The following is a 15,161-nucleotide window of genomic DNA, read 5'->3' as shown; positions in this document are numbered from 1 at the left end:
CTAAGTTGTAAGTGCAACTATGTATTTATTTAGCTTTTGTAAGTACTTAAAAGTTTTCCAAAATAGTGTATTAGTTTGCAGTCCCACAGGAATATATAAGTTCCACATCATTTTAGCCATTTGGGTGGATGTATAGTATAGTAGTATTTCATGGTGGCTTTAACTTTGTTTTTCCTTGATAACAAATGAAATGAGTCTCTTTATATTTATTGGCCATTTTAATATTTTTTGAAGTACCTGATGAAACCTTTTCAATAATTTTTCTATGAGTTATCTTTTTCTTATAGATTTTTAAAAGTTTTATATATAATCTGGATGTAAGGTTTTATTTTTGAGATGGAGCCTCACTCTGTTGCCCAGGCTGGAGTGCAGTGGTGCAATTTCAGTTCATTGCAACCTCTACCTCTGGGGTTCAATCGTTTCTCCTGCCTCAGCCTCCCAAGTAGCTGGGATTACAGGCATGTGCCACAATGCCCAGCTAATTTTTTTGTATTTTTAGCAGAGACAGGGTTTCGTCATATTGGCCAGGCTGGTCTTGAACTCCTGACCTCAGGTGATGTGCCTGCCTCAGCCTCCCAAAGTGCTGGGATTATAGGTGTGAGCCATCGCGCCCAACCACTAGAACACTTTAAATCACTGGGTAAGAATTACAATCCCTAACTGATGATGATTCAACCTACGATTTTTCAACTTTAAAATGGTACCCATACAGCCATTCTGTTTTTCACTTTCAGTACAGTATTCAATGAATTACATGAGATATTCAAATATTTTATTATGAAATAGGCTTTGTGTTAGATGATTTTGCTCAACTGTAGGCTAATGTAAGCGTTCTGAGCACGTTTATGGTAGGCTAAGCTGTGATGTTCAGTACGTTAGATGTGTTAAGTGCATTTTTGATGTAGAATATTTTCTTTGTTATTTATTTTGTTTAGAGACAGGTTATCACTCTGTTTCCCAGGCTGGAGTGCAGTGGAATGATCATAGCTCACTGCAACCTTGAACTCCTGGGTTGAAGGGATCCTCCTGCCTCATCCTCCCAAGTAGCTAGGACCTCAGGCGTGCCTAGTGCCACCTATACTTGGCCAATTTTTAAATTTTTTTGTTGAGATGGGGTCTCATTATGTTGCTCAGGTTGTTCTTGAACTCCTGGTCTCCCAAGGCACTGGGATTACAGGTGTGAGCCACTGTGCCTTGCCTGACTTATGATATTTTCAACCTGCAATGAGTTTATCAAGATGTAACCCTGAGTCAAGGAGCATCTGTATTGTTATATCTTTTTCCCCCACAGACTTTGACTTTGAGAGCAGACACTGTATCTTACTCACTTCTGAATTATCAAATGCTGGATACAAAGTAGGTTAAATGCTTATTAAATGAATAAGTAATTATCATGCTGCTGATGAGATTAAAAAGGCTTTCTATCTCCCTCAGTGGTAAAGCCGATAGGAACTGAGCCCCTGCTATCTCTCTGACCTCATTATTACATTCTCCCAAACTCACTCTCTTTTAGCCACATCAGTCTCCTTGCTGTTCCTTGAACATGCCCAACATACTTAGTACTTGGCTGGCCCCTTTGCCTGGAATACTCTCTCATCAAGGAACTACATGGTTCACTCTCTCAACTCCTTTAAGTTTTGGCTCCAGTGTCACCTTATCATGGTGATCTTTCCCAACTACCCTATTTAAAAATAACAGCTCCCCCATTACCCCAAGCACTGGCATTCTATCCTCCTTATCCCACAATTATTTTTCCCTGTATTACCATCACTTGAAAAATATATATTTACTCTTATCTTTTTAGCTGTCTGTCTCTCCCTACTAGAATGTAAACTTCATGAAGGCAGGTACTTTTTTTGGTTAAACTGATGCATCTCCTACATCTGGAACACTGCCTGGCACATAGTAGGATTAAATACTTCCTGAATGAATGAATACATTTAATGCAATGTTATTAATACATCTGAGAAATGACAACAGTAGCAACTGAGACGCAAGATAATTTAGTCCTTTTCAGATTGCTACCTGAAAAATACTTGTGACTAGTGAATACTAGTAGTCATGCATTGCTTAACAATGGGGATACATTCTGAGAACTGCATCATTAGGCAGTTTCATCATTGTGCAAACATCATAGAGTGCACTTACACAAGCCTAGATGGTACAGCTTACAGACATCTAGGCTATATGGTATAGCCTACTGCTCCTAGGCTACAAACCTATACAGCATGATAGTATGCTGAATATTGTAAGCAATTGCAACACAATGCTATGTATCTGTGTATCTAACTATAGCTAAACAGGCTGGGCATGGTGGCCCATGCCTGTATTTCCAGCACTTTGGGAGGCCAAGGTGGGTGGATCACTTGAGGTCAGGAGTTTGAGACTAGCTGGCCAACATGGTGAAACCCCAACTCGACTAAAAATAAAAAAATTAGCCAGGCGTGGTGGCAGGCGCCTGTAATCCCAGCTGTTTGGGAGGCTGAGGCAGGAGAATCACTTGAACCTGGGAGGCAGAGGCTGCAGTGAAGTGAGATTGCACCACTGCACTCCAGCCTGGGTGACAGAGTGAGACTCCGTCTCAAATAAAAAAAAAAAATATATATATAAAATATATATAGCCAAACAGAGAAACTAAAGTACACTAAAATACGGTAATATAATCTTATGGGACCACTGTCATAAATGCAGTCCAGTGCTAACCAAAATGTCATTATGCGGTGCATGATTGTATATTAAAAAGATTACTGTTGTAAGAGTCAGAATGCAGTCATCCCTTCAATAAATAATTATTCAGGGTAGTCTACTAGATATTTGGGATACAACTCATCCTAGGAGCTCATAGTGTAGTTAGAAGATGTGGGTTTCAATACCAGTATAGCAACCAGCCCAGTGACTTTGACTAATATATTTTAAATTTCTCCCAGCCTCCTGTTTTCTCTACTACAAAATAAAAACATATATTGCCTAGACTGAAGTATTATGAAAATTATGAGGTAATATGTGAAAACACATTATGAATTATAAAGCCTTATACAAATGTAAAAGAATCAAGTATCTCTAAAATATATTTGAGAAATATTTAGGAAATAAAGCATTGGAAAACACTAAGTTAGCAATAATTACAAAAGCACTCAGTTAAGCAAATTAAAATAGTTATAATCAGGATCATAAATATAAAAATATAATATATAAGTTTTGCATTATTCTATTTCCTTGGACTAAGAGTTCTCATTGACATTAGAAGATAAAATAATTAACTGAAAGATGTAAAATCTTGTTCGTAATCTGTGATTTGTAGGCTACTAAAATAAATGGATGGATTATTGCCACACTTACCCTACAGGTAAAAAATGATGTAGAATAAGATCAAGCTTTCTTGGTTCTTGACAGAAATGTCTGAAGAGCAAAGGTGTCCACAGAATGACAGCTGTGGGACGAATTATGAAGGCAAGTGCCACCAGGGATGAGTACTTGACACTATAAGAGGAAAATGTGTGATAAGACAAGTGGGAAATTAACTTGAAGTTATCTATCATTTACACTGTGATTTGACATTTTCCTTTTGGTATAAATAGCTATATGAACTTTTTTTTGTTTTGTTTTGTTTTGTTTGAGACAGAGTCTCACTCTGTCACCCAGGCTGGAGTGCAGTGGCATGATCTTGGCTCACGGCAACTTCTGCCTCCCAGGTGCAAGTGATTCTCCTGCCTCAGCATCCCGAGTAGCTGGGATTACAGGTGTGTACCACCATGCCCGACTAATTTTTTGTATTTTCAGTAGAGATGGGGTTTCACCTTGTTGGCCAGGCTGGCCTCAAACTCCTGACCTCAGGTGATCTGCCCACCTCAGCCTCCTAAAGTGCTGGGATTACAGGCTAATCCCCATGCCAGGCTAATTTTTTGTATTTTTAGTGGGACACAGGGTTTTACCATGTTGGCCAGGCTGGTCTCAAACTCCTGACCTCAGGCGATCCGCCGGCCTCAGCCTCCTAAAGTGCTGGGATTACAGGCAGGAGCCACAGTGCCTGGCCTAAATAGCTATATTAACTTTTGCAGGTTACTTACGCTTTCTGGGTCTTAGTTTTTCTTATCTTTTAAAAAAGGTAATATCTAAAGCCGTTTTCAGTGCTCATCTTCTAATTCTAGTATTTTCAAATAAGAAGTTATCATATGTCTTAATGCCAGTCTTGTGTGCTAAAAAGTATGCTTTTTACCTCATAACTTTGCCAATTACTTTCTTGATTGAAAAAAAAATGATCAAGTTTCTCCTAAGGAGCTATAAGAAAGTCATAAAGAGAGGCTTTCTCTAAGAAAAAGCATGAGCATTTAAAGAAACAGGATTATTTAGGCAGTGATGGGCTCAGAGTATTTAGAATTTTGTTTTGAAAGTTAATTTTAGCCAAGTGAAATATATATGCATACAACTGATAAAAGGCCTACTGTATAAACTGTATGATCATGGATAGAAATACAGATTTTTATTAACAGGACTTCTCTAAACTAATGGTTGAAAGAGACGATTTGATAATTTAATCATGAGGACTATGGATAGTATATTATTATGTGGAAAAATACTTAGTCCTGTAAAAAATTAAAAGAAAGCAAAATAAGACAACCTATATTACCATTATATACCAATTAACTAATAAAAATAACTATAAAGAAATCTGTAGGCCAGGTGTGGTGGCTCAGGCCTGCAATCCCAGCACTTTGGGAGGCCGAGGTGGGTGGATCAGCTGAAGTCAGGAGTTCAAGACCAGTCTGGCCAAAATGGTGAAACCCTGTCTCTACTAAAGATAGAAAAAAATTAGCTGGGTGTGGTGGCAGGTGCCTGTAATCCCAGCTACTTGGGAGGCTGAGGCAGGAGAATCACTTGAACCTGGGAGGTGGAGGTTGCAATGAGCGGAGATCATGCCATTGCACTCTAGCCTGGGCAACAAGAATGAAACTCCATCTCAAAAAAAAGAAAAAAAAAAAAAGAATGAATTCTGTAATGTTGATGAGGATGTAAGCTCAAGGATAACACATTCAAATGCTTACAGAGACCCAGTAAACTATAAAAATGAGAAATGGGGCTGGGTGCAGTGACTCACGCCTGTAATCCCAGCACTTTGGGAGGCTGAGGCAGCTGGATCACTAGGTCAGGAGTTCAAGACCAGCCTGGCCAACATGGTGAAACCCCATCTCTACTAAAAATACAAAAATTAGCTGGGCGTGGTGGTGCGCGCCTGTAGTCCCAGCTACTCGGGAGGCTGAAGCAGAATTGCTTGAACCCAGGAGGCAGAGGTTGCAGTGAGCCGAGATGGAGCCACTGTACTCCAGCCTGGGCGACAGAGAGAGACACTGTCTCAAAAAAATAAAATAAAAATGAGAAATGTAGGCTAAGTTTGAACCATGGTATTGTCATGAAGGAATCCTAGCCCAAAATACTATTAGAACTTCCAATTTTTCAAGAGAAAGTTGAAATCCAGATTTTGATACATGAGCTTGAAATTTAGGCCAGGTTTGGTGGCTCATGACTGTAATCCCAACGCTTTAAGAGGCCGTGGTGGGAGGATTACTTGATCCCGGAGTTGAACACCAGCTGGGCAACCTAAAGAGACCCCATCTCCACAAATTTTTGTTTTTTGAGACAGTTTTGCTCTTGTTGCCCAGGCTGGAGTGCAATTGTGTGACCTCGACTGACTGCAACCCCTGCCTCCTGGGTTCAAGTGATTCTCCTGTCTCATCCTCCCGAGTAGCTGGGATTATAGGCATGCACCACCAAATCCAGCTAATTTTGTATTTTTAGTGGAGACGGGGTTTCACCATGTTGGCCAGGCTGGTCTCGAACTCCCGACCTCAAGTGATCCACCCGTCTCGGCCTCCCAAAGTGTGGAGATTACAGGCGTGAACCACCACACCCGGCCAATAGTTGCATTTTTTAAAGGAGTGTGCAAAATGTCATTTTATTGTCAGGTCTGGAATAGTATCTGTCATGCTTATACAAGGAAAAATGCTTATATAGCAGTCCTTTTGTACCATGTGACCCTTGCGCTTCCTGACTGAATTAGGGAAGGGCACCTGGGCCCAGGTAGCCAATCTAAGGCTGGCCAGTGTGAAATAAAGTTATGTCCAGATAGAGACAATGAGATTTAATGGACCTAATTCGATTCTCTCAAACTGAATGTGAGATATGGAGAAATCTGGGTAATTGCTAGCAAAAACAGAAGTGGAGAGACTAGCTAAGCCCCTAAATGATGGAAGACTAAGGCAGGATTCATAGGCTATTTGGGATATAAAGGCACAACAAAACAGTCCATTCCCCAAAACTGCCTTGGATTCTGCATAACATTTCAATTCATTTGTGTGGCTCAGATATTCTACAGTTTTCTTCCAGTCCTAGCCACAAGGCTTGAGATGCCCATTTTCCCTTTTAGCCTTAAAATAAAGTCCTCATCGTATACGTAACTTGAGTGAATGCTTTTTCTTGTAGTTAAGAGAGTCTAAGACAGAAATGATCTTATTTGATTTGATCATCCTAACAACCTTTTGTGTAGGAAGAATGGATACTAGAATTTTAACTAGATCCCAAATTCTGGCTTTTCTCCTTTCAGTATATCCTAAATACTGCTATTACGAAAAAAGTTTTTCAAAATCAGATTTGATTATGTCATGCTACTCAAACGCCTCAAATGGTTCCCTATTACCTACAGAATAAAATCCAAATTCAGAGTCCCATTCCAGCCTCATCCCTTCTTCTTCTCTTCTTCCATGCATCCTACAACACTCTATAACTACTCTGGACAATCTGCCTTGAATATACTGTAACTGTAACTGCAAATGGAGCCCATTTACAGTTCTAGGCCTTCACTCATGTTCCCATTGCGTGGTATTTGTTTCCCCAGTTTAAAGGAAGCCAAATAAAGTCCAAGTATTTCCTATTTGCCCTTCCAAAACTCTTCTCCTCCAGCCTTTATCCAGTCTGCACGCAGGAAAGCTTACCTGAATGGACAGCATCAGTGGCTACCTTGCTTTCTGGCTTCTGACTGTTTTGGGTTGAGAGGCAGAAGAGTTGAGTCAGGATTATTTAGTCCCCTGGCTGTCTCCTCATTATTGCTAAAGGCTGGCTGTGCCTGTCCCTGCTGGGGCCCTCTCTTACAATTACAGCTTTTTATAGATTCCAGTAGCCATTTCTTCTCCTTGCTCCTTGGGGCCTAGAGATCATACAGACTTCCTACTATAACCATGCTGGGGGTACTATGGTGTTTCCTTATTGGCTTTTCTAAATATTGTCTAAACCTTTGCAAATATTCCTTTTGTTAAACTCTCCTTAATTATCCTGTTTGAGTATTATCTGTTTTCTGCTATAATATATCAACTGAAAATTTGTGGTTCTCATGACTCATGAAAATTAGGGGGTCTACTAGACATTACAATATGTTGATATTTAAGATTTTTCAAAAGTAGAATTTTGAACACAATTATTAACAATAATTTTTCTTACCTGTTCATAGACTTTGAACCTTCCAAAGGATAGTAGAAAAGAGCAATTATAGTGAGAACAGTTTCCATGGTGTTTGTAAGGGTTCTGGTACAGCAATACCATGTGAACCAGGAGCACAACTGGCAAAAAAACTAAGAAAAAGTACAGAGCAAACATATATGAAGTTGGAAATGGAAAACCTTAGTACATATTATCTTCTAAATAGCAAGCAAGTCTAAATATTGTGAAAAGGACATCAAAAGGTAGATGATGTTAAAGTAAGTAGGCATGCCCAAACGTTGTTTTTAGAAAGTTACATGAAACACAGGTTTATGATAATAGCAGATCTATATTTGTTCATGTTAAGAAGTTTATACTTTCAGGTGCATTTTTATGGCACTTCATTTGATTTAAAATCCCACTTTCCATTAATGAAACACATAAAAAACAGATTATTTGATGGTAGAGTTTACAGATGATTGAAATTCATAACTAGATTCTTCCAATCAATACTTCTCAAACTGTCTTATAGTACTGACACAAGTATTATGACTGTTTTTTTGTTGACCTTGTTTGGAATGTTGCACTTGTTTGGAATGTCTCCCTGTTTTGGAACGCTGATGAAAAATTAAGACAAAACAGGAAAGAGGAAAAAAAAGTTAGGAGACATTATTAAATTTTAATTTGGAGATTGACTAAATTAATGAATCAGTTTTTGGAAGAACATGCACACAGAGTACCATTAAGTCTACAAAACAAATGTGTTAGAAGAAACTTGTTAGTTGAGGCAATTGTTAAGCATGTGGCACTAGCTTCCCATCTCACCAAATATAGCCTTTAAAAAATGTTCCCAATTTTCATGAAAGTAAAGGTTTTCCCTAAACCAGAAGAACCTCGTGCTGTATCCTTTTTTTTTCTTCGAGAAGGAGTCTTGCTCTTGCTCTGTCACCCAGGTTAGAGTGCAGTGGCACAATCTCTGCCTCCTGGGTTCAAGCAATTCTCCTGCCTTAGCCTCCCGAGTAGCTGGGATTACAGGTGTCTGCCACCACGCCTGGATAATTTTTGTATTTTTAGTAGAGACAGGGTTTCACCATGTTGGCCAGGCTGGTCTCAAATTCTGGACCTTGTGATCCGCCCACCTCAGTCTCCCAAAGTGCTGGGATTATAGGGGTGAGCCACCATGCCCGGCCCTAGTGCTGTATCTTTGGAGGAAGGACTTCAAAGCCATCATGACTTTTGCCTACCATTTTATGTTGAGCCTTCTGCAATGTACATAAAGTATAAGCACAAAATAATGAGGCTAACCATATTGCTGAATCAATTAGCAAGGACTTAGTTGCTAAACCAATCTTTCTTTTTAATGCAAAGGAATAGAATACCTGCAGAAATGTTCCCTTTCTAATTTATTAATAAATTATATTTCAGAAATATGTTGCTAAATTGGTTACTTGGAATTTAGAATGTATTTTGCAATAGAAACAATATAAAAAAGATAGTAAGACTTTCAAACAGGCTCATATAAGCTTATTAACTTTACAAAGAGCCAAGTGAATTAACGACAGTACTACAGAATCCAATCCCTCATCAGGATATTGTTTAAATGGGAAAAAATCCATTCGAGATTGGAGTGGGAGATGTCAGGAATCTATCTTCCCACCTTGAAATAAGTCAAACGACAAAAGATAGTCTTCTATACTATACTTTCTTCCTTACATGAGTCCAGTAATTGCACCAACCTAATATTGTTGTGGCACAAACCACAATTACTTTTGCACCAACCTAATACTTCCAACATCCCATTCAGAAGTGAGAGTTTCAGTGCAAAAAGATTTCTCGGGCTGCACCTCAGATAGAGGCTGGCTAGAGGAACAGAACAAGGGTTGTAAATAGCTAAGATGCTTTGTGAGGTAGTTGGTAATTTAGAACGATCCCTACTCAATTCTATGGAAAGAGAGGCAAGGACAGTTTTGAGGAGTGAAGGGGCTTCCAAAGGTTGTCTCCCAGGGTTTAGACTCTCATAGGGTTTGAGGGCATCAGTGGCTTACACTGTCCAGGGCTTAATCCGACGGAAAGATATGGCAGGTGCCACTTGCATATTACTGTTCTTATTTATGGAAGTACCTCTATAAAGTTGTATGAATTATCTTCTAAAATTGTTTTGGGAATCAATGTTTCCATGTGCTTTATACCCATAGGAACGAAATAACTGGCATACAGCTTCTAAAGTATTTAGGACTTACCACCCATCTTGCCACTTCCTGATTTTCTAGTTGCTTCATTAATGAGTAAAGTCTCACATCTGCTACAGCAGACAGAAGTGCTTGGGCAAGTCTAGGAATCCAAATCTTCATCAGTTAAAAAGAAGAACAGGATGTTAAAAATATCTGTTGGTTCAAACTGAATTATGATAAAAGTCAACAAGCTGATCTAACTATCTATGGGAAGCCATTCTTAGTACAAAAATAGGCAATATATTTTTCTATTCTTCCACAAAACTACATCCCTACATCCCTTTTTCTAAAAAAATTATATTCTCATTAAAATAATCAATGTAGTTTTAAGTTTTACCAGTCTCATTCTCTGTATGTGTGTGTATATATGACATATATACACATATATTATATATAAAATATCATATTATAAATATAAATATATATATTTATATATAAATATAAGATGTTTACCAGTCTCATTCTCTGTATGTGTGCATATATATGACATATATACACATATATACACACATATTATAAATATATTTTTAAATTATTTTTTATTATATTGATTGATTGACAGGGTCTCACTCTGTTACCCAGGCTGCAGCCTTGAATCCAGGAGTGAAGCAATTTTCCTGCCTCAGTCTACTGAGTAGCTAGGACTTCAGACATGCACTGCCATACTCAGCTAATCTTGCCTCAAATGATACTTCCACCTTGGCCTCCCAAAGTGTTGGGATTACAAGCGTGAGCCACTGTGCCTGGCCCTAATTTTAATGTAAATATTAATAGCCAGTCATTTAATTGTGTTAAGTTTCTGTTTTATTTATTTATTTTTATGAGACGTATCGCTCTGTCGCCCAGGCTGGAGTCCAGTGGCGCGACCGCGGCTCACTGCAAGCTCCGCCTCCCGGGTTCACGCCATTCTCCTGCCTCAGCCTCCCACGCCCGGCTAATTTTTTTGTATTTTTAGTAGAGACGGGGTTTCACAATGTTAGCCAGCATGGTCTCGATCTCCTGACCTCGTGATCCACCCGCCTCGGCCTCCCAAAGTGCTGGGATTACAGGTGTAAGCCACCGTGCCCGGCCAAGTTTCTATTTTAAAAGTATATTTATATTCATTAGCAACAACAGGTTTTTAAAAATTCAAATATTTGCAGCACTGTGTACTATGTATCATGCTAAGTATTTTATATGTATCAACTCATTCAGTCCTAACAATCTTCTGAGTCAAGAACTGTTTTATAGATGAGGAAACTGAGGCACAGAGAGGTTAACTAATTTTCCAAGGCTGCACAGCTAGTAAGTATGAAAGCCGGCATTATAAACCCAGGTCTGCCTGACTTTAATTACTAAGTTATGCTGCTTCTCTATCCTGCAATATAGATAATAAGGTTATATTATCTATAAGATAATAAGATATAAAATAAGATAATAAGAAATACTTTTTTTTTTTTTTGAGACGGAGTCTTTTTTTTTTTTGGAGACAGAGTCTCGCTCTGTTGCCCAGGGTGGAGTGCAGTGGCACGATCACGGCTCACTGCAAGCTCCACCTCCCAGATTCCAGCAATTCTCCTGCCTCAGCCTCCTGAGTAGCTGGGACTACAGGTGCACGCCGCCACGCCCAGCTAATTTTTTGTATTTTAGTAGAGATGGGGTTTCACCATGTTGCCCAGGCTGGTCTCGAACTCCTGAACTCAGGCAATCCGCCTGCCTCGGCCTCCCAAAGTGCTAGGATTACAGGAGTGAGCAACCGTGCCCAGCGAGATGGAGTCTTGCTCTGTCGCCCAAGCTGGAGTGCGGCTGTGTGATCTTGGCTCACCGCCACCTCTGCCTCCCAGGTTCAAGCGATTCTCCTGCCTCAGCCTTGTGAGTAGCTGGGACTACAGATGCATGCCACCATGCCTGGCTAATTTTTTGTATTTTTAGTAGAGACGAGGTTTCACCATTTTAGCCAGGATGGTCTTGATCTCCTGACCTTGTGATCTGCCCGCCTCAGCCTCCCAAAGTGCTAGCATTACAGGCATGAGCCACCGCACCTGGCTAACAAATTACTTTTTAAAAAAGCACAAATATTCTGCAATTATAGGAACATGGTATTCAGATGACATTAAAGAGTAAATTTAAGTGTAAAACTGAAATAAAGACTAAATGTATTACAACTAAATTATAGTCAGAAATGCTAATGCTATGCACTAGCATCTCTCAGAGTTAAAAAAAAAAGGTGTCATAGTTAACACTAACAAAATAACAACTGCTGGTAGAGCACAATTTAATCTTGGTTTGTTTAAAAGATGTGTTTCTAAAAATTTATACGTGAGTTATTTATTTATTTATTTATTTATTTTGTGTGTGTGTGTGTGTGAGACAGAGTCTCACTCTGTCATCCAGGCTGGAGTGCAGTGGTGCAATCTTGGCTCATGGCAACCTCCACCTCCCGAGTTCAAGCGATTCTCCTGCCTTAGCCTCCCAAGTAGCTGGGATTACAGGTGCCCGCCACCATGCCTGTATAATTTTTCTATTTTTAGTAGAGATGGGGTTTCACCATGTTGGCCAGCTAGTCTCGAACTCCTGACCTCAGGTGATCCACCCCCCTCACCATCCCAAAGTGCTGGGATTACAGGCGTGATCCACCGCGCCGGCTGTTAATTCATATTTTTGTTGAAGCAAACTTCATTAAGTCCACATTATAGGAGCTGCTTTACTTTTAGTTGTCAGTGGCTTTTAGCACTTTATTTTCTTTTTGTCCACAATGTGTAAATAAATGCTAAAATTGGAAAGTTAAAGGTACCCAGTACTTAATTTCACATAAACTGTGCCCTGTAAAATACAGGAAAAGGCACTCATGTACATACCTTCTGTTTACTCTGCATAGGGAGCTATAAGCTTCATCCTTACTTCCCAGGCCCCCTGAAAGCAGTTCATATGAAAAGTCAATTTGGCTACAAACTTAATATGAGCCAACAGTGTGAGGTAGCTATTAAAAAGCTAAAAGAATTCCTGTGCTCTGAGAAATGTAAGTTAATGGACCCACCATATTCTGAACTAGTTACTCTGCCTTCATTATTGTGTCAGTTTGGAGATCCACATTTTAAGACGGATATTAATAAATTACAAAGTGTCTAGAGGATACTATCTATGATTATGAGGTTAAGAGCTAGAGACATTTACCCCGAATAAAGAGAAGTTTTTCAAGGGTGGTTAAGTAGAAATCTTGAATTTAAAACAAAGTAGACTTTCGCATAACAATAAGCGGAGTTCTGAACTCCCAGTCATTAGCCGTCTCTCCAGATTTTTGATGCCATAATTTTCCATGTTACAGTAAGGACCTGCTAAAGAGTAAAATAAAGCAGTGGAGTGAGGTAAAGAGAAGAACTTGAGCACTAGGCCTATGTTGGCAGCTCCTCATTCCATACTTCTGCTCTTTACACTCCTGACTCCCCCCGTAAGCTACAGGAGCCAAATACCCTTTTGTTGTCTTCTGACTATTCAAAGACCCTACTGTTGGCAAGCTTGGTGGCTCACCCCTGTAATCTCAACACTTTGGGAGGCAGAGGCAGGCAGATCATTTGAGTCCAGCCTGGCCACGGTGAAACCCCGTCTCTACTAAAAATACAAAAATTAGCCAGGTGTGGTGGCGGGTGCCTGTAATCCCAGGTACTCGGGAGGCTGAGGCAGGAGAATCACTTGAACCCGGGAGGCGGCAGTTACAGCGAGCCAAGATGGTGCCACTGCACTCCAGCCTGGGCGACAGAGTGAGATTCCATTTCAAAAGAAACAAAACCCAACAAACCTTACTGTGGTTCCCCATTCAGGTTTCCCCTCCTCTTCCTCTTTCTTTTTACATGTTCCATGCCATCACAGGCCAAAAGACATATAACATGAGCCACACGTGGAATTTTAAATTCTATAGCTGGCAAATTAAGAAGTAACAACAGAGATGACCCCCAAATCCAAAACAGGTAAAATTAATTTCATCTTATCTAACCCAATATATCTAAGGCATCATCATTTGAACATTTAATCAATAAAAATTATAAAAATATTTTTATTCTTTTTTTGTACTAGGCCTTTGACATTCAGTATGTATTTTACATTTTCAGCACTTCTCAAATTGGACTAGCCACATTTGAAGTCTTCAACAGCTACATGTAGCTAGTGGCTACCATGGTGGACAGTGCAGCTCTAAGCCATCTATCCTTTTTAAAAATTTTTTGTAGAAACAGAGTTTTGCTATGTTGCCCAGGCTGTTCTCAAACTCCTGGCCTCAAGCAATCCTCCCACCTCAGCCTCCCAAAGTGCTGAGATTACAACTGTGAGCCACCATGCCTAGCTGTGCATAAGCCTTATGCAGTTTGTAGAGGAGCCATCTGGGAAGAGCACTAGGCTGTGAGTAAATAGACCTGGGATTTAGCTCTAGTTCTGCTTTTAACACGTTGTGACCTTAGTCTATTTACTTCACTTCTCCAACCTCTTCTAGCTTCAAAATTATGTATATAATTTGCTTAAAATAATCAATATGAGAGTACGAATGACTGATCATATCCTAATGAATCTCTACAGGGTCAAGTTCCAGATACGACAATGAGTTCCTTTTAGAGGGGTTGGAGCAGGTCAGGGGAGGCTTCCTTCACGTCACAAAATGACCTGGTGGGTCAGCTACAGATGGAGGGCAGTGGATAGGTCTTGGAGGAGCAGGAAATTTTTCTATCTTGAAGACCTCTTCATTTGTAATCTGACCTACTTCCTGGGATATAAATGGTCATTGATGAGATTATGTATATTTTCTTGTGATTCCAGACTTTATGGATACCTTGCATAATCTATAAACTAGTAGATAACTGTAAGAGAAGAAAAGCCAGGTTGCGGCTCCTAAATTCTGCCTGTTGTTAATGGAAGAAACTCTGCTACTGCTCTGAATTCTCCTTCCCCATCATCTTCCCATTTGAAGCATCAGTTTCACTGGTTTAACCCTAATTTCTCAATAACAGGGGAGCAAATATTGCAATGGGGAGAGTACAACCCCACCTTAAAACAAATACCCTAGAACCTGTGTCTTTCTAAGCTACACAAAACACGTCAGGATTTGGACTGCCTTTGGAATGCTGAGCCATTAACCCCCACTGACAGAAATCGGGGAGAGTGCAAACTCTGAGTCTCATCTGATGACAGCTTAAAAGATCATGGGAGTGAGGCTAGAGAAACTTTTACACCATTAGTCCTGCCCTTGTACCATCTCCTGGCATCTGACCCCAGCAATTAATAGCCTAGGAATTACAATCCTACTTACTGTTGATGCCTAATTACTATATAGCACGATGATTATGCAGATCATTAAATTTTTGTCAAATTAAAATTTTTAAAGTTTTAATTTCAACACTAAATCCTCAGTGGGTTTAGATGTATACAGACTTCATAAAATCATATCACATGGTCTTCTTACAAGGTAAAAAACACAAAATACAACGGTGCTCTCAAGTG

At 39.7% G+C, this 15,161-nt stretch overlaps 2 protein-coding genes across 4 annotated transcripts in view; one reads left to right on the top strand and one right to left on the bottom strand.

The window, feature by feature from the left end:
• CCPG1 (cell cycle progression 1) overlaps positions 1-15,161 on the top strand; it is a 91,705-nt gene that overhangs the window by 71,542 nt on the left and 5,002 nt on the right. The window lies entirely within an intron of this gene.
• Positions 1-15,161, bottom strand: part of PIGB (phosphatidylinositol glycan anchor biosynthesis class B) — a 36,626-nt gene that overhangs the window by 18,321 nt on the left and 3,144 nt on the right. Inside the window, exons 4-6 of one of the 2 annotated variants that reach the window (XM_054667548.2) lie at positions 9,708-9,812; positions 7,489-7,619; positions 3,340-3,480 (exon numbers count right to left, since the gene is read on the bottom strand). In XM_054667548.2, coding sequence (XP_054523523.1) covers positions 3,340-3,480; positions 7,489-7,619; positions 9,708-9,812 — 377 coding nt within the window. The remainder of the gene's footprint in view (positions 1-3,339; positions 3,481-7,488; positions 7,620-9,707; positions 9,813-15,161) is intronic. The other variant, XM_054667549.2, reaches the window with a different exon arrangement.

The sequence above is a fragment of the Pan troglodytes genome, chromosome 16 (assembly GCF_028858775.2).
Source record: "Pan troglodytes isolate AG18354 chromosome 16, NHGRI_mPanTro3-v2.0_pri, whole genome shotgun sequence".
NCBI classification, from domain to species: Eukaryota; Metazoa; Chordata; class Mammalia; order Primates; family Hominidae; genus Pan; species Pan troglodytes.
This window is presented reverse-complemented; position numbering and strand designations above follow the sequence as displayed.